Source organism: Podarcis pityusensis (assembly GCF_964106645.2).
Source record: "Podarcis pityusensis genome assembly, contig: HAP1_SCAFFOLD_152, whole genome shotgun sequence".
NCBI lineage: Eukaryota > Metazoa > Chordata > Lepidosauria > Squamata > Lacertidae > Podarcis > Podarcis pityusensis.
This window is the reverse complement of record NW_028293285.1, coordinates 1-27,923: the sequence shown is the minus strand read 5'-3', so window position 1 is coordinate 27,923 and position 27,923 is coordinate 1. Positions and strand designations below refer to the sequence as shown.

Genomic DNA, 27,923 nt, shown 5'->3' with positions numbered 1-27,923 from the left:
TTTGCTGTACGATTTACAGCTTGTGATTTGTCTAGGAGAGCGACACTCCGGCCAAATAATTGCCTAGCTCAGCATGGCACAGTAGCAAAATAGCCAGGAAAGAGTTGAAGCGGCCACGATCTCCCATTCTGCAGCCTGCACGTCCGTGCTAAACCATGGTTTGGCGTAGTGCGACAGGCGAAGCAAACCATGGTTGTGATGAGTCCTGCCCATCTCCTCCCACTGATCCTCCTTTCCATGGTTCTTGCCTCTCTGCCATGTCCAGAGCCTTTTTGAGGTGGTGACCTCCGAGGCATCCTACCTGCGCTCCCTGTTGCTGCTGATCGAGCACTTTATGGAATCGCGGGACCTGACAGCCACCATCCTTCTGCGCGAGCACCGCACCCTCTTTTCCAACATCCGCAAAGTCAAGGAGGTCAGCGAAAGGTCAGCTCCGCCTCTTCCTCTTCCCTTCTTCTGACCCCTTTCCCTATATCGCCATGGGGCTATCCAGAAAAGTAAAGGAAACTGATCTATGATTATGCAGGAAAATAGGAGCCTGCCTTTTATCAAGTCTGGGGACATTTGCAACCCTGAGTTTGAACGTGGGACCTTCTGTATGAAAAGCATGTGCTCTGCCACTGACCTACAGCCCCTTCCCCACTTCTCGTGAATGTCCCATACACACACACACACACACACACTGTATTTTTCGCTCTATAAGACACACTTTTTCCCTCCTAAAAAGTAAGGGGAAATGTGTGTGCGTCTTACGGAGCGAATGCAGGCTGCACGGCTATCCCAGAAGCCAGAACAGCGAGAGGGATCGCTGTGCAGCGCTCCCTCTTGCTGTTCTAGCTTCTGGTTTAGCCGTGCAAAGCCTCTTCAGGGCACGGGGAGCCTTAATCCCACTGCCCTGAGGAGGCTTCACGCAGCTATCCCAGAAGCCAGAACAGTGAGAGGGAGTGCTGCGCAGTGCTCCCTCTTGCTGTTCTAGCTTCTGGCTTAGCCCCTCTGTCCCTTCCCCCACCTCCCGGAAAAGCCCGCAAGAGCCGTGCTCCCTTTAAACAGCGCGCAGCTCTTGCTGGCTTTTGCGGGAGGTGGGGGAAGCCCCTCAGTCCCTTCACCCACTTCCTGGGAAAGCCTGCAAGAGCCGCACTCCTTTTAACGAGCCGCACGGAGCGTGTGTGCGGCTCTTGGGGGCTTTTCCCCTCAGGGAAAAGCCCCCAAGAGTCGCACACACGCTCCACGCGGCTCGTGAAAGGGAGTGCTGAGCAGAGCCTGGGATGCAGACAGGCTCTGCTCAGCGCTCCCTTTAAAGAATATTTTTTTCCTTGCATTCCCCCTCTAAAAACTGGGTGCGTCTTATGGTCTGGAGTGAAAAATACGGTATATGTGGCTATTCATGATGCCAGTCCTTCCCCTTTGGCAGATTTCTGCATGATCTTGAAGGACGCCTGGCCGAGAGCCTGCAGATCTCGGACGTCTGTGACATAGTGGAGACACACGCACAGCAGAACTTCTCGGTCTACATTGACTACGTGCGCAACCAGCTGTACCAAGAAAAGACCTACAGCAGCCTCATGTGAGTGGCAGAAAGAGAGAAGGAAGCAAAAGGAGTTCCATTGGGAGACTTGATAGTTTCAAAGGTCTCTCGATGGGAATAGGGAGCCGCTAGCCAAAGAATCTCTTTCTTTCTTTTGCGGTTGGTCTAGCAATGTCGGATTGTGTCTTTGTTTTTTATCTAGCGCATTTGAAAACCATGCTGTTTGGGCTGAAAGGTATTCCAGAGTGGCTTCAGAAAAAGAAAAACAGCATTAAGATGGTCCCTGCCCTCTCAGGCTTAGAATCTAGAAGAGACGACATGAAAGGGAAAAGGGGAGATGAGGGAGGAGGACGAAAACAAGCTCAGGCACCAGTTCTTAAAGTTACCCTTCTAATATTGACCAGCTGGGACGGAGACAGTTCAGGTAGCCCTGTGGAATGGCTGCCTGCTATGTGACGGTTGAGGCAAGGTCAGAAGTGGAGGCACTGAAACAGCCCTTCTTCTTCTTTTGCTCTGCAGCCTGATGGAATAGCTGCTTGCTTGTGTGTTCATAAGAAGTTGCATTATATGGATTCAGAACTTTGGTCCATTGAGCTCAGTATTGGCTACCAATTTTTTATGTTTTGAATGGTTCTTATTTTTATTGGGAAGCTGCCTTAAGTCCTGTGTCAGGCAGAAAGGCAGGGAATAAATATAATAATAATAATAATAATAATAATAATAATAATAATAATAATAATAGATGTTGTTATTATTATTATTATTATTATTATTATTATTATTATTATTATTACTATTACACTGATAGGCCGGGGCTCTCCAGTTCAACAACATCTGGAGGGCTAGCCCTGGTTTAGGGCTTTAAAGGTAACCACCTGCGCTTTAAATCAGCTCTGGAAATGAACCAGCATAGCCGGTACAGAATAGCATTCATATGCCCCCATCGCTTGCCCCTCTCAAGTAACGAGGCAGCTGTGTTTTCTACCAGAGGAAGCTTCTGAACCACCTTGAAAGGCAGCCCCACGTAGAATGTGTTGCTGTAGTCTAGTCTGAGTGTAACCTGGGCATATATAACTATGGCAAGTTCCATCCTCCCCTCTCTAGGTGGCGCTGCAGCAGGAAGACATAGCCCTCTTTCCTGATCCAATCCTGCCTCCTCTCTTCCTTCTCAGGGAGAAGAACCCCCAGTTTGCCATTGTCGTCACCCGGCTCCAGGAGCTCCCCCAATGCCAGCGGCTCCCCTTCATGTCCTTCCTGCTGCTTCCTTTCCAGAGGATCACCCGGATCAAGATGCTCATAGAGGTGGGGGATCTGGAGACATTCATAGAACCATAGAATCGTAGAGCTGGAAGCATCTGCCAACCATTATCTATCTTCCCCTGTAACGTGTAGCTGCAGAGGGAGAGCATTGAGAGTTTTCTAAGGCACACTCAGTGCAAGTCTTCAGCGAGGTCCAGCAGAAGTGCTGTTGGCACCTTGGGCAAATGGGAGATGCTCTCCCAGAATCCTCTGCAAATCTCAGAGGTTGTGTGGCAGATGTGTCAACGTGGGAGGGGGTTAAAGAGACACCTGACCATTAGGTCAGTCGTGGACGACTCTGGGGTTGCGGCGCTCATTTCGCTTTATTGGCCGAGGGAGCCGGCGTAAAGCTTCCGGGTCATGTGGCCAGCATGACTAAGCCGCTTCTGGCACACCAGAGCAGCGCACAGAAACGCCGTTTACCTTCCCGCCAGAACGGTACCTATTTATCTACTTGCACTTTGACGTGCTTTCAAACTGCTAGGTGGGCAGGAGCTGGGACTGAGCAACGGGAGCTCACCCCGTTGCTGGGATTTGAACCGCCGACCTTCCTATCGGCAAGCCCTAGGCTCCGTGGTTTAACCCACAGCGCCACCCGTTCGTCCAATTGCTTAAGAGCAGAGGGTGCACCTGAAACCCATCTTCCAGCCCCTTTTCCTCCCCCTCTAACTTTACTTGTTTCTCCTAGAATATCCTGCGTCGGACAGAAGAAGGCTCACTGCGAGAGCAGAACGCCATGAAAGCTTTGTCCTCTGTTTCCAAGGTGAGGATGACGCTGATTATGTGAACTTACGAAGCCATCTCAGACCGAGTCAACCCTGCTATTGTGATTGGCAGCAGCTCTGCAGGGTCTTTTCCAGCGCTGCTACCAAATACCATCTCAAACCAGAGATGCCCTCGGTTGACCTTGGAATCTTTGCCACCCAAAGCACCGGATGTGCTATTGAGCCATGGTCTTGTTTGCACTACACTGCTTAATCCTGCTCCTTCCCAATAGTCAGGTGCTAAGTGCCAATGGCTATGTAGCCAGAATGGGGCCGAGGGTGAAGCAAGAGGGATGTATCAGACTATTTGGGGTGAAATCCCAAGTTTAGCAGAAGTAAAAAAAAAAAAAAAGGAAGAAAAACGAACCCAAATTTACCCTGATGAGGACTGAGCATGTTTACTAGCCAAGAAGAATGGAATGGAATGGAGTACAGTGGTACCTCGGGTTAAGTACTTAATTCGTTCTGGAGGTCCGTACTTAACCTGAAACTGTTCTTAACCTGAAGCACCACTTTAGCTAATGGGACCTCCTGCAGCTGCTGCGCCGCCAGAGCCCAATTTCTGTTCTCATCCTGAAGCAAAGTTCTTAACCTGAAGCACTATTTCTGGGTTAGCGGAGTGTGTAACCTGAAGCATATGTAACCTGAAGCGTATGTAACCTGAGGTACCACTGTACTCTGGAAAGGGTGTGGTTGGCTGGAGCGCTGCACACTGCTGCATTTTGTTGCAGATATTTGCACGTTTGTATATTTTTAATACCGCCTGTTTCCTAAGCATTCCCTTCCCTTCGCAGTCTCTCGATGACCACAAGTAACGTGACTCTCTCCTCTCTCTCCTTTTCCCACTCCCTCAATCTCTGACCAAGATAATAGAAGAATGTAACTCTGAGGTGGGCCGCATGCGTCACATGGAGGAGCTCATCCACATCGCCAGCAAGATCGAGTTTGACAAGCTTAAGGTCAGGAAGGCTTCAGCTCTCTGCCTTGCTTTTGGCTCACTCCAAATGGCTCTTCCCTGATGCTCTCTGCCTGCCTAAATTGCAGAATGAAAACATTGCTGTGCCTCTTCCTCTTTGCGACTTGTGCTAAGCAGCGTAACAGAGCGCATTACGTTATTTTTCTCCGCTTGGTTCCGAATATCTTCCTCTCCTTTACAACTGTGCCTTGCCCAATCCTTGGAAATAATGTAATTTGATTGCGTTCCCTGGAATCAGTACGCTATCCGTGTGATTGGAGCATTGACGATCTGTGAATTTAGGGTTCAAACCCTCACTCGGCCTTGAAGCACACTGGCTGATCTTGGGCCGGGGTCCCTCAGCCTAGCCTACCTCACAGGGCTGTTGTGAAAATAGCATTGCCTATCTGCCGCCACCTTCAGCTCCTTGGAAGAAGAGCAGCACGTAAATGTAACCATAATTGCAAAATTCATGCTATTAATAGACATTGTGAACATCTTATTTACAGTTAAGCAGTATACACATTCCGCTAATTAATTAATTAATTAATTGAGCTAATTAAAACCTTTAAAGCCCTATACGGCCTAGGACCCTCGTACCTACGGGACCGCCTCTCCTGGTATGTCCCACAGAGGAACTTAAGGTCTTCAAACAAAAACATCCTGAAGGTCCCAGGCCACAGAGAGGTTAGGCTGGCCTCACCTAGAGCCAGGGCTTCTTCGGCTGTGGCTCCGATGTGGTGGAACGCTCTGCCACAAGAGACTAGGGCCCTGCGGGACTTGACATCTTTCTGCAGGGCCTGCAAGGCAGCTGTTCCACCAGGCCTTTGGTCAGGGCGCAGCCTGACTCCCTCCTTTGGCAATCTTCACAGAACTTTAGCCTAATGGTTGCCATCAATTTGGTTTGAATTAATTTTATAATGAAATGATTTTAGAATGTTTGTACTATTTTATTGTTGTTAGCCACCCTGAGCCTGGCTTTGGCTGGGGAAGGTGGGATATAAATAAAATTTATTATTATTATTATTAATTGAGTTAATTAATGAATTAATTGAGTTGGCTTGCTGGTCAGCACCACCCCTTTCGGAGGCAGTGTGCTTCTGAATTCCAGTTGCGGAAACCGCAGGAGGGGAGAATGCTGTTGTGCTCAGGTTCTGCTGCTGAATGGGCTTCCCATTGTGGGCATCTGGTTGGTCAAAATGAGAACAGGATGCTGGATTAGATGGCCCATTGGCCTGATCCAGGAGGGATCACCATATTGTTCTTAATAGACCAGTTAAATATTGCCAGTTGACCATCAACTCTTTGTCAAATATGCCCAGAAACTTTGATGTCAGGGACGCTCAAGAAATTAGCCCGCTGGCCTTATTTACTCACTTAGAACAACCACCTCTTTAAAAAAAAAAAAAAAGTGAGGCTTTGCCATTGCTTCTCTTTCTTTCTGTTTTTAATTTTGGTGTTTTTAGACTTTGCGACTCAAGGCTGACCCGCTTGTTCCAGGATAAAAGCCAAAGAAAGCCCAGAGCCGTTAGTTAATCACTCACAGTTCTAGAAAGTTTACCGTACTTTTCCATCTATAAGACGTCCCCATGTATAGGACACCCCCTATTTTGGGGGACTCAGATTTAAGAAAATGGGGGGAGATGGCACAGAGTTGTTGAGCTTTTTTTGCAGAGGATTGCCCAGGGTTGTTGAGGTGGTTTTTTTTTGGGGGGGGGGGCGATAATCACTCACCCATACGCATCGCTAAATCTGCCTCCTGTCTGTCACATCGCCTGCATAAGTTGCCAATCGACCGCCCAAATAAGGTACATAAAGGAGCATCAGCCAATCAACACTACCCAGTGTGGTGTAGTGGTGAGAACCAGTGTGGTGTAGTTGTTAAGAGCGGTAGACTCGTAATCTGGTGAACCGGGTTCGCTTCCCCGCTCCTCCACATGCAGCTGCTGGGCAACTTTGGGCTAGTCACACTTCTCTGAAGTCTCTCAGCCCCACTCACCTCACAGAGTGTTTGTTGTGGGGGAGGAAGGGAAAGGAGAATGTTAGCCACTTTGAGACTCCTTCGGGTAGTGATAAAGCAGGATATCAAATCCAAACTCCTCTTCTTCTTCTACCCATTGACGCAGCAGCCAATAACACGCACAATAGCCGCTGACAACCTTGGCAGCAACCAATCAAATGTCCACCCTATGCACTGCCCATGTATAAGACGACCCCCACTTTTTAGCATGATTTTTAAAGAAAAAAACATAGTCCTATACACGGAAAAGTACGGTGCTTCCCATTGCTTAGAGGAAAGAAAAAGTTAATTTCATTGTTTCACAATGGCCGTTGTTGTCTTGTTTTTTAAAAAATAATTAGTGTAAGTGTAAAACCTGTAAATAATTAAAGCACCTTTGTGTTTGATCGGATGAAGTTAATGCTGTCTAAAAAACATTTGACCTGACACTTGAACACACACACACACACACACACACACACACACACACACGTCAAATGCTCAGCAGAAGGTAATCCAAGTTGGTGGCCTGTTTGGGGGGCTTCAATTCTGTTTTGATTTCTCTTTGATCCAGGCAGTTCCCATCATCTCCCAGAGCCGGCAGCTGCTGAAACAGGGCGAGCTGTTGGAGGTGGTTCACCGGGGCACCATCTTTGGCACCAAGCCCAAACTGGTCCCCATTTACTTGTACCTCTTCAACGACCTGCTGCTCATCACCCAGCGGAAGAGGTGAGCTGAAAAACAGCGAGCTGCCTTACAGCGGAGTCAACCAGAGTCTTGCCCCATCTCCCTTGGTATTATGTGCAGGGGCTCTCCAGAGTTTCAGACAGGAGACTTATTCCCAGCCCTACCTGGAGATGCTGGGGATTAAGCCCTGGGGTTGTCTGCATGCAAGTCAGATGCTCTGACCTACGACTCTTGGCTTGTATGGGGTTCAATCCCATGATCTTGGTGGTATCAGCACCAGGCTGAGCTAACACGCTGGATTTTTTTCTCCTTGGCAAGGAGTGGTTGAGTAGGTTGTGCTTGGCCCCCCAACAAAGGAAAGGGCATGCAAATTTTGGACAGGGTCAATATGGGGAAGGGAAGGGATCTTAAGAAGTGACTCATGGGGCAGAGAAGCAGAATCGGGTAGCTGAAAGCCTGCAGCCTGTGATACATTTATACAAATTTTAAGTCTCAGTCAGTTGCCCGCTTTCCAAACCTGTTGCTGTATTCTCAAGGACTAGAAATTTTAAAAATAATAAGTTCGGTTTACAACTTTGCTTTCAGTTTTCGGTTGTCGAACACTTCAGAAGTCAAACGGTCTTCCGGAATGGATTACATTTGACAACCGAGGTTTGACTGTAATAATAATAATAATAAGAGTGGAGATTGCCCAAGTGTTGGCTGCTTGTGGGGTGTGAACATGGCAATGACACACCAGTCTATTTATTCCACTTTGCTGAAGGAAAAGAAGCCATTTTTCAAGATGATGTTTTCTGCAAAGAAATAGGGCTTATACGTGCACATTGCGGTTTAGCAGTCCCTCTGCTATAGGTTTTCTCCTCTGCTTCACCCTCTCCTGCAGTTCAGAGCGCTTTGTGGTGCTGGATTATGCCCACCGCTCTCTCGTCCAGGCCCAGGGCTGCTGCGAATCCTCCACAAGCCACAGCGCGGAGAACAGCTTCTACCTGACGCTGCTGGAGAACCACCAAGGACGGAACAGTGACCGGCTCTGCCGTGCCCCAACACAGTGAGTGGCAGAGATCAGGCTGGGCGTGGGATTCGGGAAGAAAATGACAAGTAGCTAAAGCCCTGGTTCTTACATAATGCAAACCCGTTGTTGATTCAACCGTGGTTTCTTACACCTTGGCTTTGCGTTGCGTGCAGTCTCTGCCCTGGGGCTTCCCTATGGTTCTGATGCATCGAATCACTTTCCAAAAAAACATTCTTGCAGGACCGCAATTGCCTCACCTCTTCCAGAACCAGCCCACCATGGCGAAAGATGCTTTTCATGGATTTGTCATTTGTTTTCAGGTCAGATATGCACCGCTGGATGGGTGCTTTTCCTCGCCATGAATCCCAGTCGGTTGGCAAACAGGAAACCATCTATGAGGACTGGGGTGAGACACATTGGTTTCATGTACACACCGCCTAAAATCTGCTCTTGTCATTACTACCAGCTAAATTTATTTGCTTTCTTGTTATATTTAGATCCCATATAATATAATACAATAATATAATACAAATACAAGGAGTGTGTGTCCCCCCAAATTTTTTTTATCCTCCTGACAACCTTGTGAGATAGGTTAGGCTTAGAGAAGGTGTCTGGCCTAGTATCACCCACCTGAGCTTCACTGCCATGCAATAATTTGAACTCGGGTCTCCCAGGTCTTGGTCTGAGGCTGTGTACACACTATGTCTCTGGAGTCCATTCAAAGCCCGTTCATTCCCTCAGAGAATTCTGGGCGTCGTAGTACGTTAAGATTTGCTGGGGATTGTAACTCTGTGAGGGGTAAACTACAGGGCCCAGAATTCTTTGAGGGGAAAGAGTGTTCCTTGAATGTGCTTGAAGGGTATGTAGTGTGTATATAGCCCGACGCGCTAACTGCTTCAGAGGTGGGATTTGAATCAGGATGGTGGTGCTGGGAGGGGGGTGGTGGTCAGCCCCCATGTACACTGATTTTCTTGGATTTGTTTATAAAAAATACTTCAATACCACGATTTCATTTTTTTAAAAAATACCAAGTCGGTTTACAGCAATTATACACAGCATACATAACGAAAACCACATCGAGATTTAAAATTATAGATCAGCAACTAACTGTGACAGGAAATGTTTTTCTTCATGGTCTGTGTAAGCCTCACAATTGTAAGCTGCACAAGCTCACCAATATAAAATGACGCCCTCACCTTAAAGCTGTGGTTCCCTTCAATTAGTGGTAACTAGTAAGTTATTTCTTTGAGGGCAGGACCCTCTTCCCCTTCCTGGCCATGAACCATAATCCCCAGATTCCCAGTGTTCATTTTCTGGTTTTTAAATAAGAAAAAGAGAGCAAGTTTCTAGTGTTTGTCGAACCTGCAATGCAAGGCAAAATGTACTATTCTCATTGTTTTTCGTGAGGAACAAGTCTGTGTCCAACCTGCTCTCAGTGTTTAATTTGCCTCCCCCTGGAACTATTCTTGTGGATGTGTGTTCCTTCCTCCATGACTATGTGTCCAATTATAGGAAGATCATTTTCACCTATATCTGTAAACCTCCCTGTACCCTATGCCAATGCCACTTTTTCCTTCTTTCCTTCTTTCTCCTTCCCTCTTTCCTCACAGACTGCCCTCAGGTGCAGTGCATTGAGACCTACTCTGCTGCCCAGGCCGACGAACTGAGCCTAGAGCCTACAGACATTGTCAATGTGCTACGCAAAACCAACGAGGGTATGTGTGTGTTTAATATCGAAATGCGCGTACGTTTAATAGCGACGTGTGTGGAGTTATCGAATCACTCTGTAAAAGTGTCGCTTATCCCAGATAGATAAAGGGGAGGGGGGAAACATTCATCACCTAAGGTATGCCATGTTTAAACATGGAGGTAGTTAAAACTATGGAATTTGCACCCAGAGGCAACATATGGTTCTGAATCCCAGTTCCTGGAAACCGCAGGTGGGGAGAGTGTGGCTGCGCTCAGATCCATCTTCTGGCCTTCTCACCAGGGCATCTGAGAGAACAAGATGTTGGACAGTATGGGCCATTGGGCTAGTCCATCAAAACTCTTCTTAAGTTCTTACAAGGCGGTGTTTTTTGAAGTTGAGGCCTGTAGCTACCGAAAGAACGGTCCTCCTTCAGTTTTTGACACACACACACACTCCCTGCAATCTAGGGCCCACACACTTTATTGATATGCTGTGTTCTGACCCCAGCCTTCCTGCGAAGCAGCAGGGCTGCTCTGGAAGCTTCTGGAAGCTTCAAACCCAACTCCCGAGAGAACCCCCCTCCTAGTGGCTTTGAAGGTGAGGAAAGGGGCGGACAGGAAGCGAGAGGCTGACGGGTATCCTTCCCTTTTCCTCCCCTCTTGTAGGCTGGTATGAGGGCGTCCGCCTGACCGACGGCAAGAAGGGCTGGTTCCCCTCGCGCTACGTGCAGGAGATCACGAACGAGCATGTGCGGCGGCGCAACCTCCGCGAGCGCTACCGCGTCCTGCAGGCCGCCCGCCAACTCCAGCTGACGCGCACCAGCCACACGAAGAGCAAGTACAGTTCGGCCTGAGGCGGCGGGCACAGAGCCACGGAACGAGGATGTTTATCTCACTACTGGGCTCAGACTAAGAGCAACATCTGCTCTGCTCAGGGCAGGAGAAGCACTGCCACAAAGGGGGGCACCAAAGATGGCAGCAGTAGGTGGCGCTAGAGAGGAGCAAGACCAATATATAGCACATGCCCACAATGCTTCTCGCTGGACGTAGACTGTAATGCCACAAGTGGGCCACTGGAGGTGTCGGAGGCACACCACCCAACCTGCCTGCTTTGCCTGCTGTTTGCCAGAAGAGGGCGGTATTGCCAGCATCTTCAGCTTCATTGCACTGTGCACAGAGCCACTTACGGTTGGTTCAACTACAAACTCGTCCGAACTCTTCAGCACTTGTCCTGCTGGGTGGGGGAGCTCAATGCCCAGGGCGATGACAGCCAACTTCCTCAGCCAGAGGGAGGGGTGGGTAGGTGGGCCGCCTCCAGCAATTCTGCATGGGAAAAAGCCAGATCGCCCCACCCACACCCATGGCATCATTGCCAGGCCAGATGCATTGAGGTAGATGATTCAGGGGCACCTGCAATGACAAATTTTGTCAGCGCAGGGATTATTTTTTCCTGTCTGCGCAGGTGGCGCTGTGGTCTAAATAACAGAGCCTAGGGCTTGCCAATCAGAAGGTCGGCAGTTCGAATCCCCGCGATGGGGTGAGCTCCTGTTGCTCCGTCCCTGCTCCTGCCAGCCTAGCAGTTCGAAAACACGAAGTGCAAGTAGATAAATAGGTACCACTCTGGCAGAAAGGTAAACGGTGTTTCCATGCGCTGCTCTGGTTCACCAGAAGCTGGCCACATCAGCCAGTAAAGCGAGATGAGCACCGCAACCCCAGAGTCGTCCGTGATTGGGCCTAACAGTCAGGGGTCCCTTTACCTTTACCTCCTGCGCTCAGAGGGTTAAATTTATGTGCTTTCAAAGACTGGGTCCCTTTTTCACACAGAGAGGAGCAGCTAGTTGGAGCCTCCATTTTCCAACGCCTGTTAACAATGCGGGAGGTGGGCACTCCATTTCAAAGCAGGGTTGCAAGTGTAGTCCGCCCCATTCCCAGAATCAGATGCCTGAACACAGCACCTTCTTTGCCAGCAAGCTGGAGTCGGATTTGCACACAGCCCCCATCCTCCTCTGGATACAGAGGGTCAATTCCACGTGTGGGTAAACTGACCCAGAACCTGCCCCACGGGCTCGTGGGCATGATGCTGCTTCCCACGCCCTACCCCTGGCTCTTGAGGGTTCCCTAACTGTGGGGTTGGCCGTGCCTTTTCCTATCAGGCCATGTTAGGAACCTGGGATTTACCTTTTGCAAAAGTGGGGAATCCCTTCCTCTTGGTGCCATCGATCTCTGCTAATATTGCAGAGACTCTCCCTGCTGTTCTTCGCCTCAGGGCCCTCTCTCTACCTCAGCGGCTATGCTCCTTGCCAACTAGCGCCCCCGCTTCTCCTTTAGCCCTTGCAGGGGATTGGGGCCTCCTGGCTCTGCCCACTTTCCAGGACTCGGCCGCTCATTTCTTCTCCTCTGGCGCTGGCGTCTGATCTGCTTGCCCCCCCCCCCCCGCCTCCAAATGCATTTCCCTACCGCCCATGTTGCAAGCCTGCCAGAGTTTCCTCGGCCTTTCTTGCATCTTCTTCCCTGCTTCCACTCTCGAAACGTGGCCACGGACCGGCTTCTATTTATTATATATGACAGCCTCTTAACTCCTATATCCTAGAGGAGGAGATTTCTGCACCCCCACCAGCTCTGGTAGCATCAAGGAGGTGCGGACGAAAAAGATGTTTAACTTATTCTGTACCATATTTGCCTGCACTGTTGTCTTTTCGTTTTCGTTTTGTGTTTTTCTATCGGAATTGCTTTTTTAAAAAAATGAAGATGATGGAAGAACATTGTGGCAATGGGCTTTTTCTCTGCCTGCAAGCGGCTCCTTCTCTGGTGTTTGCAGATCCTTTTAAAATACTGGTGACATTACTTTTTCCTACGTCCATGCTCCATCCACATGGGGAGATGAGAACACTATCTTAGCCAGCCCTGTAGTATCCACTACTGTACCAGTGGCTCTTCTGACCCTTAGGCTTGCTGTTTCCTACATTTAAAGATTCTTCTGAGCTCAAGCCCCCTCCCTTTCCAGACAAACGGGGGGGGGGGGAGAGAGGACCTGCTATTTTGGATCCACTAGTCTGGAAAAGGACAAGGCTCAATCAGCCTGTCCCGAGAGAGGGGGCCATTCTGCAATGTCAGCATTGGGTGCTAGTGGATTTTTTTAACTCCTACAGGTGCAGAAACACAGCAGCAGGAGCGGTTGCTTTCAACGGGAGGTTGGCCAGTGTGTCTCTGTGCGAGTTGCTGGACTGGTCTCCTCCTAGCTGGAACAGGCGTCCAGATGAGGAAAGCCTATTCTGCTAGAGCAATCTGCTTTTGGTAACCTGCTGCCTGCCAGACGTCTTGGACTGCAATTCCCGTCAGCCCCAGCCAACACATTATTAAAGTGGGCAAGGCTGATGAGAGCTGTCATCCAGGGGGCAGGGGAAGAAGAGGGCCACATTCCTTTGCTGGGGTGGGGGGTGTATGGAGCATAAATGTTGCTGTTTTAATGCAGGCTTAGTTTCCAAACACACTCCCACATCTTCCAGCCAAGAAGAAAGCATTGTCAAAGTTCTGGCCAGGCAAAAACATTTGGGGCAAAGCAGGACCAGTGAGGAGTGTGCAGTCTGGGGACTGTTCCAGGGGCCAATTAAGAGATGCCTGGAGGGCCACACTGGTCCCTCCCACCCCTGTTGTAGTCCAGAAATATCTGTTGGGCACCCCTAGTGCATCCAATTCACATACTTTTGAAAGTAAGCCAGTGGGGAGGAAGGGTGTGCCTCTGGTTATAATTCAGAGCGGACATTTCCAGATTATATAGACCAGCAGTTGGACTTGACAGAAAGCTGCCTCAGATCTTCACAAGGAAATGGTTCCTTAGGCCCCAATGCTCAAGAGTGTCTTTCTCACACATTTGACTGAGAGATCTTAAACCAAAGCGCTTCCCTTAAAGCAAGGGATCGCCTCTTCCCTCAAATCTGCGGACAGAAAAGAGTCTAGTATAAAAGGTAGATTTATTTGGTGTTCTGTGGAACAGCCACGCCAATAACTTAATGCACGCTTTGTACAGGAAGCAGCCGACGCATGTCCACCCTACCAGCCAGACTAGGGCTGAGGGCCAAAAAGAAAAGCCCACAGGATTATGGGAGATTACGCAAGGCCCCTGTCTCACAAGTGCCAGCCAGGCCTTTCCCTCCTCACCCCAGGGGAGGGGAGCTCCTGGCTTAGGCATGCTGACAAATGGAAAAAACATTCCTCCCTCCCTCCCCCAACCAACCACGTTTTCCACATACTGCTAAAAAGACATTAGTCACACTTTGCAGATGCCCCAAGAGAGGTGCGTGTGTGTGTCTGAGTAGGTGCTGCCTTGATCACAGTGTTTAAAATACTTCAAAAATCAAGCATAAAAGGGACCCCTGCTGCTGCATAAGGCAAGCTCTCCTCTGTTGCTGTTCCACCTCGAGGTTAGGCCACAATCCACACCAAACATTTACAGCACTCTTATACCACTTTTTTAAACCATGGCCCCCCCTCACAAAAGAAACCTAGGAACTATAGTTTGTTAGGGGTGCTGAGAGTTGTTGGGAGACACACACACACAGCCCCAATTTCCGGAGTTCACTAGGAAGAGGGACTGATTGTTAAACTACCCTGGGAACTGTAGCTGTGTGCAGGGAGGAAGACCACATCTTGTATTTAATGCATAAGGGCTTCCACCAATGAATCATGGGAACTGTAGTTTGCCTCCAGAGCTACAATTCCCAGCACCCTCAGCAAACTACAGCTCCCAGGATTCTTTGAGGGAGCATGACTTTTCAAGTGCTATAACCAGCTTTAAATGTATAATATAGGTAAACTTGAAATGTATAGACAAGCCCCTTTTCCCTTCCGTGGGAATTAATAGGTTACTTCTCATTAACTTACTTCTCCCTTAATACTGATTTTACCCTGTGCCTATAGGAAGAGATTTTTCTCTTCATCCTCCCCCTGCCTCTTTTTTTTTAAAAAAAATGGTGCAATGAAACGAAGAAACACCTTCCACTTAGATCCTCAACCGCATGCGGTTGGGAATTATAGATGAAAAACTCTGCAGTTGCTCAGAGGCATTCTTTCACAAAATGCAGCTTCGGTGTAACAAAGACACTCATATAAAAGGTGGGTGGAGGGAAAGAGTGAAGACCTGGGGCAAAAACAGAACAGCAGCAGTACATATATTTGTAGGAAAAAACCCCAGAGGTGCCTTGATTTGAGCAAGGGACTAAAAAATGTTTAGAGAATGATTGTGCTACTGCTAAAACAACTGTATCTCCAGTTGGCTGGGCCATGCTGAGAGAGGGAGGCACTGAAAACACATCCTGAACAAGCGACATTTTGTTAGAGACAACCTGTCATCTTCAACCCACATATTATGGGGTGGGGGGGAGGTTGGTGGAACACCACAAGGCAGCAGTGGCTGCTCCCAGCACTAGTAGTGACCCAAAGTTCAGTGCCAGGCAAGGACCGTATCCATCAGCACCGGACGTAGAGTTATTTGTTTCCCTCCATTTTCGAAGGCACCAAGGAAGGCAGCAGCCGAGCCGGAGAGATGGACCCGCCTGCATCTGCCCCCCCACAAGTCTCTTCCTGCCAGTGTGTTGACCACCGCGGCCCACTCACTGCCCCAGGACCGGGGGGGGAGCTGGTGTTAGGGGTCCACAAACGAGACCATGATGTAGCGGGTCCCACGGGTGGTGGGCAGTCCTTCGTGGTAGTGGGTGAGGCGTCCGGGATGCAGCAAGGTCCATCCCTTGCGGGGGGATTCCACTTTGCAGTTGTAGCGGATAAACCGGCAGCCGCCTCCCTTCAGGAGGGTGGGGAGAGGAGAAAGAGAGAGAAAATGTACGTCACAAACTGTGTTTGAGGCTCGCATGTGCTTGTGTAAAAGGGTGTACAATTGCTGATTTGCACAGCTCAGCAGTTATACGTACAGACTGTGCACTTGTTGAACTATGAACATGCAGTGTTCGCATTTTTTAGTCAATGAAAGTAGAGTATTTATACCTGTGTAAGGTTAAGGTACAGGGACGCGGGTGGCACTGTGGTCTAAACCACAGAGCCTAGGGCTTGCTGATCAGAAGGTCAGCAGTTCGAATCCCCACGACGGGATGAGCTCCCATTGCTCGGTCCCTGCTCCTGCCCACCTAGCAGTTTGAAAGCACGTCAAAGTGCAAGTAGATAAATAGGTACTGCTCTGGCGGGAAGGTAAACGGCATTTCCATGCGCTGCTCTGGTTTGCCAGAAGCGGCTTAGTCATGCTGGTCACATGACCCGGAAGCTAGGAAGCTATACACCGGCTCCCTTGGTCAGTAAAGCAAGATGAGCGCCGCAACCCCAGAGTCGTCCGTGACTGGACCTAACAGTCAGGGGTCCCTTTACCTTTTAAGGTTAAGGTAAAGGATCCCTGGATGGTTAAGTCCAGTCAAAGGCGACTATGGAGTTGCAGTGATCATCTCGCTTTCAGTCCAAGGAAGCTGGTGTTTGTCTGCAGACAGCTTTCCAGGTCATGTGGCCAGCATGACTAAACAGCTTCTGGTGCAACAGGACCCTGTGACAGAAACCAGAGCACACGGAAACGCCATTTACCTTCCCACCGCAGAAATACCTTTTTATCTACTTGAACTGGTGTGCTTTTGAACTGCTAGGTTGGCAAGAGCTGGGACAGAGCAACAAGAGCTCACCCCATTGCGGGGATTCAAACCACTGAACTTCTGATCAGCAAGACCCAGAGGCTCAATGGTTTAGACCAGTGGTCCTCAACCTTGGGCCTCCAGATGTTTTTGGCCTACAACTCCCATGATCCCTAGCTAGCAGGACCAGTGGCCAGGAATGATGGGAACTGTAGTCTCAAAACATCTGGAGGCCCAAGGTTGAGGAAGCCTGGTTTAGACCACAGCGCCACCCGTACCTTTACCTGTACACACACACACAAAACCCCAGATCCAACTCCTGCCCTCTAGGGGGCGCTCACCTCGTAGTCGATCCCTTTGTGGTTCAGCGCAACATTGATGGTGAAAGTGGACGAATCGTGATGTGGCCGGAGCGAGGGCTGCTCATCCGGGCGGTAGCGGACCATGAAATTCATGATCGCTCGTGCCTGCAGAACAGCAGTGAGTCAAGCATTGTCTTCGGTAGAATGGCAAATTGCACATACACACCCACACCCAAAATAAGAATAGTGGAAATAATTCAGGAAACGCCAGACTTTGCTGCTGTGCCCAGGCTTATAAATAGCCACCAGATGTGAGAAAAAACTTCAAGCTTTCGTGAAACTGGAGATGGTCTGATTATGCTCCTCCCCCCTCTGCTTCCTTCCAAAGCTCAGAACAGTTTCCTATTCATCTCCCCACTTGGGCTCTTTGCAGCGACCCTTTTCCCAACCCCTCAGCTGTGATGCTTCATCAGGCAGGCAGGATGCTTCCCCCCCCCCCCCACAAACCCCAGGAGCCGGTACCTTAGTGTAGTAGCCGGGATAGAGCTTTTCTGTGACCGGAGCGATGTAGTCCTGCAGGAACTGCAGCCATTCCTTCTCAAAACCAATTTGGTTCATGTGGATATCAACGGTCGGGACATTCTCATAGCCACCAGCCAGCCGGGAATCCTGGGGGAGGCAAAATCGCCGAGGCAAATGGTACTGAGAAACCAGCAGCATACTGGCAAATTCCGCCACTGCCTTTTCTAAGATTCTACGATAATCTTATAATAAAACAATAACAAAGATTAAGGATGTCGCAAGCCACATTTGCCTCCCCTTGCCCAAAATTTCAAGCTGAAACCTCTCCTGGGAGTGTACGGTCCCTTCTGCCAAATTTAGCAAGTAAAGGTATATGAAAGAATACATGGTGGATAGGAAGTGGATAGGAAGATGCTTTTCTCCCTTTCTCTTAATACAGTGGTACCTCGGGTTAAGTACTTAATTCGTTCCGGAGGTCCGTTCTTAACCTGAAACTGTTCTTAACCTGAAGCACCACTTTAGCTAATGGGGCCTCCCGTTGCCGCTGCGCCGCCAGAGCACGATTTCTGTTCTCATCCTGAAGCAAAGTTCTTAACCTGAAGCACCATTTCTGGGTTAGCGGAGTCTGTAACCTGAAGCGTATGTAACCTGAAGCGTATGTAACCCGAGGTACCACTGTACTAGAATTCAAGGATAAGGAACATAAGGAAAGACCTGCTGGATCAAGTCAAGGACCGATTTAGTCCAGCATCCTGTTCTCACAGTGGCCAAGCAGATGCCCATGACAGGGAGCATGCAAGCAGAGCCTGGGGATGTTCCAGGGAAGCTGAAACTTGGTAGAATCAGGACAGAGGAAAAAGGCAGTAACTTCTTCATGCAGTGTACAGTTAAATTATGGACTGTGCTCTCACAAGGTGTAGCTGATGGCGTCACCAAAACTTAGATGGCTTTAACATAAGATTACAGTCGTACCTCTGGATGTGAACGGGATCCGTTCCGGAACCCCGTTCGCATTCTGAAGCAAACGCACCCCACATCTGCACATGCGTGGGTCGCGATTTGCCGCTTCCGCGCATGCACGTGACATCATTTTGAGCTTCTGCGCATGCGAGAGCGGCAAAACCCGGAAGTAATGCACTCTGTTACTTCCAGGTTGCTGCGGAGCGCAACCCAAAAACGCTCAACCTGAAGCACATTCAACCTGAGGTATGACTGTATGGAGAAATTCAGGGAGGATAAGGCTATCAACAGCTGCTAGGCCAAGATGGCTGTGTTCTCCCCCTTCCCTCTTGGAGGCAGTAAACCTCTGAATAATAATAATAATAATAATAATAATAATAATAAAGGAAAGGACCCCTGGACGGTTAAGTCCAGTCAAAGGCAACTATGGGGTTTCGTCGCTCATCTCGCTTCCAGGCCGAGGGAGCCGGCGTTTGTCCACAGTCAGTTTTCCAGGTCATGTGGCCAGCAGGACTAAACCGCTTCTGGCGCAATGTGACACCGTGACGGAAACCAGAGTGCACAAAAACGCCGTTTACCTTCCCGCTGTAGCGGTACCTATTTATCTACCTGCACTGGTGTGCTTTTGAACTGCTAGGCTGGCAGGATCTGGGACAGAGCAACAGGAAGTCACTCTGACCTTCTGATCGGCAAGCCCAAGAGGCTCACTAGTTTAGACCACAGCACCACATGCATCCCTACAACCTCTCAATACCAGCAGCTGGAAACTGCAGGGTGCATTTGTTTCGCCTCTGTGAGAATAAGGAAAAGTGTCAAGGCTAGATGAGCCTCTGGCCTGATCTAGCAAAGCTCTTCTTTATGTTAGGCACAAAGAAGAAGGGAGGGCTCCCACCTCATGCTTCCCTCCGGACCACTGGCCAAAGTTTTCTGCCTCTTCCACCAGCTCATCACACATCTGGTCGGTGAACACGGGGAACCAGTAAACGTCAGGGCAGGGCTGCAAAAGGGGAGAAGGGTTGGTGTGAGAGAGAAAGGAGAGTTTCCGAGACACAAGATGCACGATGCAAAGGCATGGCAACCGAGAGATGCTTACCTGCTCATAATAGTCTGCCTCCAACACCTGAGTGTAATTCTCATGGATATATTTCTCCTGCCAATCCTAAACAAAAGGGGGTGGGGGACAGAGACATTAAGGGATCCAGGGAGTACATCTTGGATTTCCCAAAATGACAAAGAGCAAGTTCCTAGACCTCATGGCTGCAGAGAAATGCTAAAAAATAATAACCCAGCATACAGCAGCAGAGACACTGGGCTCTTAACTGGCACTCAGGCCAGATAAGCACCGTGTGGCCGGTTTGGGGGGCTGCCATTTTTATTTCCCACTGTACACCAGCACGACATCACTTCAGGGATACTAAAAGGGCAGACCTCAGGCGGGCAGAAGCCATTTATGATTTCCCACAATCCTAGGAGAACGCCAAATCAAGACATTGTGGTAAATTTTTAGGTAAGTGTGAAGCTCCGGGGGGGGGGGGGCAGTGGCCACAAGATGGCGCTTGGCTAGGGCCCCCCCTCAAACTTGTGGGAAGATGGGTAGCGGGAGGGGAGCCATCACACCCCAGTGAATTGTGGAATGACGGAAGGCAGGAAAATGGACTGCTCACCAGAGGATTCTCAGAGATCTGCCTGAGGTCAGGATATAGGTGAGATATGTTGTATCTGGCGGTGGAAATGAGGCGCCCAAACTCGTCCCGGTTACTGATGTGAAGGAAGATGCCCTGGGGGAGAAAGTAGATAGTTAAAATTTGGATAAGTAGAAAAAAGTTACCACACCTACCGTCCACCCCCAAATACATGCATCCTGGGAGGCCACAGAAGTGCTCCCCCAAACCCCATATACCGTATTTTTCGCTCCATAAGACGCACCTAATTTTTAGAGGAGGAAAGGGGAAAAGCCCCGTTTTGGGGCAGAATCAGCTCACAGTTGTGCAGCTTCTTTTGCAAAGGGGAAAAGTCCCTTTTTTGAGGATCAGCTCAAACTTGTTGAGCTAACTTTGCAAAGGGAAAAAATCCTGTTTTTATGGGGTTCAACTCACAGCTCTGCAGCTTCTTTAGGAAAGAAATGTTTCCAGACAGATAATCTAATCAGCCAGTCACATGTCGCTGGGGAAACAAACACCCTCCGCCTGCAGAACATTCAACAATGGAGGCCTGGGCAAGGGGGCGGAGCCAGAAAGGGAGCCAGCGATCGACCACACATTCACTCCGTAAGACGCACAGACATTTCCCCTTACTTTTTAGGAGGAAAAAAGTGCATCTTATGGAGCAAAAAATACAGTAATTGTATGGTTATATGTGTTCTGCAACATCACAGAATTTTGCTATTGAGAACATCATTCATGGTGTAGAGAACCTTAAAAGGTAAAGGGACCCCTTACCATTAGGTCCAGTCATGGCCGACTCTGGGGTTGCGGCGCTCATCTCGCTTTATTGGCTGAGGGAGCCGGCGTACACCTTCCGGGTCATGTGGCCAGCATAACTAAGCCGCTTCTGGCGAACCAGAGCAGTGCACGGAAATGCCATTTACCTTCCTGCCGGAGCGGTACCTATTTATCTACTTGCACTTTGACGTGCTTTCGAACTGCTAGGTTGGCAGGAGCAGGGACCGAACAACGGGAGCTCACCTCATCACAGGGATTCGAACCGCCAACCTTCTGACCGGCAAGTCCTAGGCTCTGTGGTTTAACCCACAACGCCACCCGCGTCCCTTGTAGAGAACCGTAGGTGGTGGTTTTTGGTTTTTGTTTTTTTTAAAAGAGGTTTCTAGCCTTTAAGATTGGGCAGACAGAACTGAAAGCCAGGACAGCGAACCAGCAGTGAAACTCCCCAAAGTAGGACACAGCTTCTGTTAATCTTTCGACTTTCCCCAAAAGTGCTAGGTGTAGAATAAATTTATGCAAACCCAGGAAAACATGTCGGGTTTGCACCATCACTGGAAGAGACAGAACACAGCTTTCAGAAGTGCAGAGTCTGGGGAGATCTTGATTCATGGGATGTCTGGGAGGCAAAACGTTCCTTACCTTCTCCCGCACAGTCTTGCAAAAGGCCATGTCTGGGTCCGTGTCGTCCAAGGTGAAGACGTTGCGCTGGGGCAGCTCCTGGCGCAGAGTTTCCCCTCGCAGCAAATAGGCCTGAGAGATGTAGGGGACGTTCCACACTCCACTGTAGGAAGAGAAGAGGGAGAGGAGAATTCCCAGTAAGAAGGTAAGCGGCCATCGTTTTCTATTCTGCCCTCTAGTCGTCGCATGTGGCAGATTCCCTTCCACCGCAGTTTGCCTTCTTCCCAAAACTATTCGTTTCACTGGCAGATCTATGTAACTTACATAAGTTATGCAACTATGAAAAAGAAAATTCCTCTTCCCTCCTGTCCCTTCTTTCCTTTTGTGTCATGTCACTGTAAGCCTGTGGGCAGGAACTGCCTTGTTTAAATGAACTGCAAGTAAGCTGAACAGGGAACTTTTTTGCTGAAGAGCTGGGCACAAGAAGAGCCTGCTGGATCAGGCCAATATAATAAAATAATAATAATAATAATAATATTTTATTTATACCCCGCCTTTCCCGGTTCAAAAACCAGGCTCAGGGCGGCTAACAACAAATTTAAAACAATTATAAAAGCAGCATAAAATACAGTATAAAAACATGAATAACAATAAAAATCAAAAATCAAAAATCAATTTAGGGGAAATAAGCATTAGATAATCCCCAGGGCTAGCTGGCTGAATTGGTTCTACTTGGGCCAGCGAGGAGGCCAGGAGAGAATTAGCTGTGGGGTCTCAGAGCGGGTGATCTTCATAAAAGGGGAGGGGGAGGGAAGAGAAGGGAAATAAAAGATCAGGCTGAATTCAAATTAAAGGCCATGCGGAATAGCTCTGTCTTACAGTCCCAACGGAAGGAGGTTAAGTCCTGAAGGGTCCTAGTCTCATGGGGCAGAGCATTCCACCAGGTCGGAGCCATCACTGAGAAGGCCCTGGCCCTGGTGGAGGATAGTCTGACTTCCTTAGGGCCTGGGATCTCTAAACTATGGTTGTTCATGGACCTTAAGGTCCTCTCTGCAGGGCATACCAGGAGAGGAGGTCCCGTAGATAGCCCACCTTTGGCCCATCCACATGCTGTTTGGGGCCCACTTCATAACTTTTTTTGGGTACATATCTGTGTTTTGGCTGTGCCGCTGTTGTGACCCACCTTATCTCAGGCCGTGACCCAGCAAGGCGTCCCAACCCCCCAGCTTAAAGACCAAAAGCTTTAAATATACGAATGAAAATTTTGGGAGCGAAGCAGAACCCTCCTATATTAATACCACTCCAAGATCTTCAGATGAAGAGCAGTGTATAAATTTAATAAATAAACACTAATAATAATTCTTCTTCCCACCCGGTTCTGACCACAACTCACATCCTCTTGCCCTGGACCAATTCCACGTAGTCCTCTGAGCGCGCATAATATTCATCGGGGCTCAGGGCCCCCCAGAAGTTGGACCAAAGCTTGCCGTGGCGCGACATCATCGGAGCGATTACCTTCCTGGATCGCGGAGGGGGAAAGAAGCAAAAGAGAAGTCGTTTATGGGGAGATGGGGGGCAGGAGAAATGCTGTACAAATGGTTTTATAAAAGGCTCCAGAGGAGGGAAAGGGAAGCATTGCTTACTTGTTCTCCTGGATCAATATCTGCAAGATATCCGGGTTTGCCACGACCACGTCAGCATCCAGGCTAAAGTAGTAGTCACAGGTGGGGTCTTGGCGGCAGAGGTCCCTGTTGCACACGAAGAAATTGTCAGAACAGGTTGAGAACATTTCTATTCTTACGGGAGAAAATTCCACAGTTTAACTACGGACTTTTACTGCCTTGCTCTGCTTTTACTTACATGGCCATGTCTCTTGCCTCCCCTTGGCTCAGCTCCTCCTCTGGACCGACAAGCTTGATGCTCTCAAAGGCCCCACGAAGCTGCTCCCACTCGGCTTCGATGTGCGGCTCATGATACACCTCCTGCAAAACGTTGGGACATGTTAAATGAGCCTCCCTAGCAGGGAAGCAGAGTCTCCCTGGCATTGCCACATTCTGACAAAGCAGATAGTTCCTGCGCCTTTACATCCAGGCTAGAACAGGAGATCAAAATGCCACAGATGCAGCGGAACCTCAGAATGCCTGGGTTCAAAAAATCCCCCCCCCCCAACAAACATGTCACATCAGTGCCATACATTTAAAGCTCTATTCTAGCACTTTAGACACTCCTGGCTTCTCACAAAGCACCCTGGGAAAGTGTGGTTTGTTGAGGGAGCTGAGAGCTGTGAGGTGACCCCTCGTTCACCTCTCAGAACTACAATTCCCCGAGTTCCCCGGGAAGAAGGATTGTCAAACCAGTCTGGGAAACAGATTCAGGTAGGTAGCACTGTTGGTCTGATGCAGTAGAAATACATTAATAATAATAATAATAATAATAATAATAATAATAATAATAATTGTCCTGTAGCAACTTAGAGACCAACTAAGTTTGTTCTTGGTATAACCTTTCGTGTGCATGCACACTGAAGCTTATACCAAGAACAAACTTAGTTGGTCTCTAAGGTGCTCTGGACAATTTTTTAATTTTTTTATATATTCAATCTGGGAAATGTAGCTTGGCAAAGGAAATAGGGGTCTCCTAGCAATTCTCAGTGTTCATAGCAAACTACAGTTCCCAGTATGCTTTGAGGGAAGCCGTAACTGTTAAAGTTGGTATCATAGTGATTTAAATGTCTAGTTCAGAGACAGCCACCAGTTACCTAGCTTATTAATTTGCCTGGAGGCACTGATACGTATCAGTATTTTAACTCTTCAAATGACTTAAGATATTGTTGTTAATTTTCCTTAGTGATAATTTTATCCCTTTATCATTTTGTAAACTACTTTGAGGTGTTCTTTTTTTTTTTTTTACAGTCAAGGAGCATATAAATTTTACAAAGCAAATAAAATAAATAATTAGGGCATCACATGCAAATCAGCATATGCAAATTTGTGCCATGGGTCCCAAGTCCCAAGTCCTTTAAGAAGCTATGACAGCTCTCCCCCCCCCCCCATGCTGTTTATCTGATGGTCTAATTAGACCTGAGCTTTAGATGTAAAATGAGGATTAGCCTACAGTTAGGGACAGCACAAAATACCTCACCTTTGCAGGGTGTGTGTGTGTGTGTGTGTGTACACAACTCACGTGATTGTGGATGAAGAGCTGGAGATGAGAGTACGGATAATTCAAGGTCAAGAGACGCTGAAGAAACTGAGGCAGAAAGGGTGTGGGCTGCTCGATGAACACACCCAGAAGCACACGTGGATACGATTCTTCCTGCAAAAAGGAGAGGGAACAGGAAAGGTGAGCTCAAATATGAACCTCCAGAAGCCCACTCTCAAACACTCCTCCCGCAGGGACCAGCAAGGTGAGGCAGTTGCCTCAGGCGAAAGAAGCGGTGGAGGGTGTGTGTGTGTGTGTGTGTGTGTGTGTGCCCTTAGGCTTTGCTTCCTGCCGCCAAGTAGACCTACCACCCCCAGATATAGAGGAGGGCATCATCTCATCGACAGCAGCTCAGTTCGCTTCCGTATGAGGAGCGAGAGGGAAGCCATTTTGTCCTTCGCCTCAGGCGGTCAAAAAATGTCTTGGGCTGGCCTTGCCGCTCCCTCAACACCTTCCCCCGCCTCCAGCCTCACAGCTGACTCTTCTGCATCCTGATTTATCCTCTGACTCACCGGCAGGCCTGACAGATCCAAGAGGTTTTCGTCACAAACTTCGCAGCCCCCCTCGTAGGTCCAGGTGTTGGGGATGTAGTTTCCCAGATAGTTCAGCTGCAGCTGCAGGGAAGGAAGGAGAAGGCAAGAACACCAGTCAGCAAGATGAGGGGAGGAAATAAAATAGAGGACAGTTTCCCCAAACACCCCCCAACCTGAATTCTTCTTTGTGGGTTTTGTCACCATGAGGACTGTAAGCTTGGGAGCCTGCTTGCCTTCCCAGATATCAGACAATGTTTCAAGACTGGTTTGGCTACAAAGCCCAGAGGCAAATTGAAACGCAACATCCATTTTGTTTATTTGTGCTTTTATCCTGCTTTTCTTCTGTCCGTTGGCCTAAGTGGGGTCTCCCATCCAGGCACGGACCAAGCACGGACCTGCTTAGCTTCAGCAAGCTGGCCGCAGACTCCCAACCCCAAGGAATAAGGTCTTCTTCGACCAAGGCGCATGGCCAGGAGAGGAGCAGTTCAAATACCTTGGTAGGCCCATTGCCATGGATGACAACAGGAAAGGTGTCGTAAGCGACGTTCCGGGCGCGCACTCGGGTCCGTTCGAATTTCAGAACTACCTCGTCTGTTAAGAAGGAGGATGGAATAAAGAGTATGGGACAAACTGAATCTCTGCTCCCCCAAGCAAACACCATGTTTCCCCTTTCAGAAAAGTCCACCACACGGTGGGAATTATTGCCATCTGCAGCTTGCCTCATGACTATGAAGTTTCAAACATGCAGATCAGGGGAGCTAGGCAGCATTCGCACCATGCATTTAAATGGGAATGTACCACATTTTAAAGCATCACGATACCACTTTAAAGTCATAGCTTACCCCCAAAAAAGCATTCTGGGAAATGAAGTTTGTTAAGGATGCTGAGAAGACCCCTCGTCCCCTCACAGAGCTACAATCAAGCCCTCTTCCCAGGGAATTCTAGCTCTGGAATAGGGGCCTCCAAGCAGCACCCTTAGCAAACTACAGCTCCCAGAATCCTTTGGGGGAAGCCGCAACTGTTTAAGGTGGTATCACAGTGCTTTAAATATACGGTTCTGGCTGCCCTACTGATGTGTTCACTCATAGACAACCGGAACACTGATACAGAAAATATCAACCACTCACCGATGGCACCATTCAAGTTCTGGAAGATTTTTGACTTATGATCCAGCGTGATCTTATGTTTCTCCTAGGGAGACAGGAAGGAGGAGGTAAGAACAGAAGCCTCCCCTTACATAATCATAATCTTCCATCAAAACACTACAATTACAAAGCACCCATAGAATGCCACTATGAACACAAATCCAGCAAGGATTTATATGTCCTATCTGTATATAAATTCACTGTGCTTGCAGTATCAGACTAGGACCTGGGAGAAACAGGGTTCAATCCCCAGTCAGCCATGAGGCTCACCTTGGGCCACTCACTCACTCTCACCCACCCTGTGGAACGCCCTCTGATCAGATGTCAAAGAGAAGAACAACTACCAGACTTTTAGAAGACATCTGAAGGCAGCCCTGTTTAGGGAAGATTTTAATGTTTAACAGACCACTGTATTTTAATACTTTGTTGGAAGCCGCCCGGGGTGGCTGGGGAGACCCAGGCAGATGGGCGGGGTATAAATAATAAATTATTATTACTATTACTATTATTATGATCATCATCATCACCATCATCCCACCCTACCTCACAGGGTTGTTGTGAGGATTAAACAAGGAGGCGGTAGAACTAAAAATACCACCTTGACCTCCTTGAGGGGAAAGGTGGGATATAGGTGCAACAAATAAACAAATAATAAATGTCCATTGCTTTCCATTGCGACGATGTCCTTTCTTTTAGCAGATCAAGATGATCAGGTGAGAGCAAAAACTGCAAGGGTTTTAGCGGGGGCAATTAGAATAAGATCTATTACAGTTATATCTTGGCTTTCGAACAGCCTAGTTCTTGAATGTTTTGGCTTCCGAACGATCGAAACCTGGAAGTGACTGTTCCAGTTTTCGAACATTCTTTCGGAAGCTGAACATCCAATGCGGCTTCCGATTGGCTGCAGGAGTTTCCTGCAGCCAATCAGAAGTCGCGCTTTGGTTTTCGAACGCTTTGGAAGTCAAACGGACTTCCGGAACGGATTCTGTTCGACTTCCAAGGTACAACTGTATTTGATTATTGACGTAAACCCCCCAAAATGTATTTTCTATAGTTATGTTTTTACCTCTACCTTCAGTTCATTTTATTTTATTTTATTGCTAATGGCTAGTGGCTGATGCAAATAAAGATTCTTCTGATTCTTGCTTTCCATGCGTCTGCTCAGAGCATGATGGGACATTGGATAGAAAGCTTTATTTCCCTATTAAAAATGGGTATCCTGCCTGTCTGTGAAGTGGTGAACAAAGTCCCCCCCCCCCCCCCCCAGAATTTAGCTCCCAGCTTTTGAGCCAGAGAAATGAATGTGCAGAGTTTTTCTGAGAATCCGGTCCTGCTGCTTTGCAAGGGCATCAGATTTCAGTTTCCTGGCTGCTGCTGAAAGCAGCTTAAGATGGTCAACTCAGAGGCCTCCACGTGTCCCTTCCACAGGCAGCAGGGGAGTCTCTTAAAGCCCTCCAGATTGTGTCAGGACTCCAGCTCCCATCAGCCACAGCCAGCACGGCCAGCTGTCGGGAATGATGGGAGTTGTATTCCGGCAGTGCTCTGAGGGCCACAGGGTTCCTCATCTTTATTTCTCAAGGGCAGCAAAGACTCACCCACCCACCCCAACAGACTCACCCGCAAGGCAGGATCCAAGTAAATGCGTGTG

General features: G+C 48.6%; 2 protein-coding genes across 7 annotated transcripts in view; one reads left to right on the top strand and one right to left on the bottom strand.

Moving 5' to 3' along the window:
- The window catches only part of LOC308469134 (rho guanine nucleotide exchange factor 15-like), a 56,971-nt gene extending 44,281 nt beyond the window's left edge, over nt 1-12,690 (top strand). For all 6 annotated transcript variants that reach the window (XM_081024469.1, XM_081024471.1, XM_081024473.1 and 3 more), the window contains exons 7-16: nt 266-426; nt 1,412-1,564; nt 2,698-2,827; nt 3,513-3,587; nt 4,455-4,547; nt 7,117-7,271; nt 8,113-8,277; nt 8,562-8,647; nt 9,852-9,956; nt 10,597-12,690. In XM_081024469.1, the coding sequence (XP_080880595.1) occupies nt 266-426; nt 1,412-1,564; nt 2,698-2,827; nt 3,513-3,587; nt 4,455-4,547; nt 7,117-7,271; nt 8,113-8,277; nt 8,562-8,647; nt 9,852-9,956; nt 10,597-10,784 (1,311 nt within the window). In that variant the 3' untranslated portion in view covers nt 10,785-12,690. The remainder of the gene's footprint in view (nt 1-265; nt 427-1,411; nt 1,565-2,697; nt 2,828-3,512; nt 3,588-4,454; nt 4,548-7,116; nt 7,272-8,112; nt 8,278-8,561; nt 8,648-9,851; nt 9,957-10,596) is intronic.
- A 1,192-nt stretch (nt 12,691-13,882) lies between these two features.
- On the bottom strand, nt 13,883-27,919 carry LOC308469135 (multifunctional procollagen lysine hydroxylase and glycosyltransferase LH3-like; the record flags this gene model as incomplete). Its single annotated transcript, XM_081024474.1, has 15 exons — nt 13,883-15,727; nt 16,895-17,020; nt 17,378-17,524; nt 19,230-19,334; nt 19,431-19,496; nt 20,002-20,115; nt 21,418-21,559; nt 22,790-22,915; nt 23,040-23,144; nt 23,257-23,378; nt 24,580-24,711; nt 25,110-25,211; nt 25,624-25,721; nt 26,258-26,321; nt 27,893-27,919. Coding segments are annotated over 15 exons (1,632 nt in total), but the record flags the coding sequence as incomplete, so codon positions are not given.
- Between the last annotated feature and the right edge of the window lie 4 nt (nt 27,920-27,923).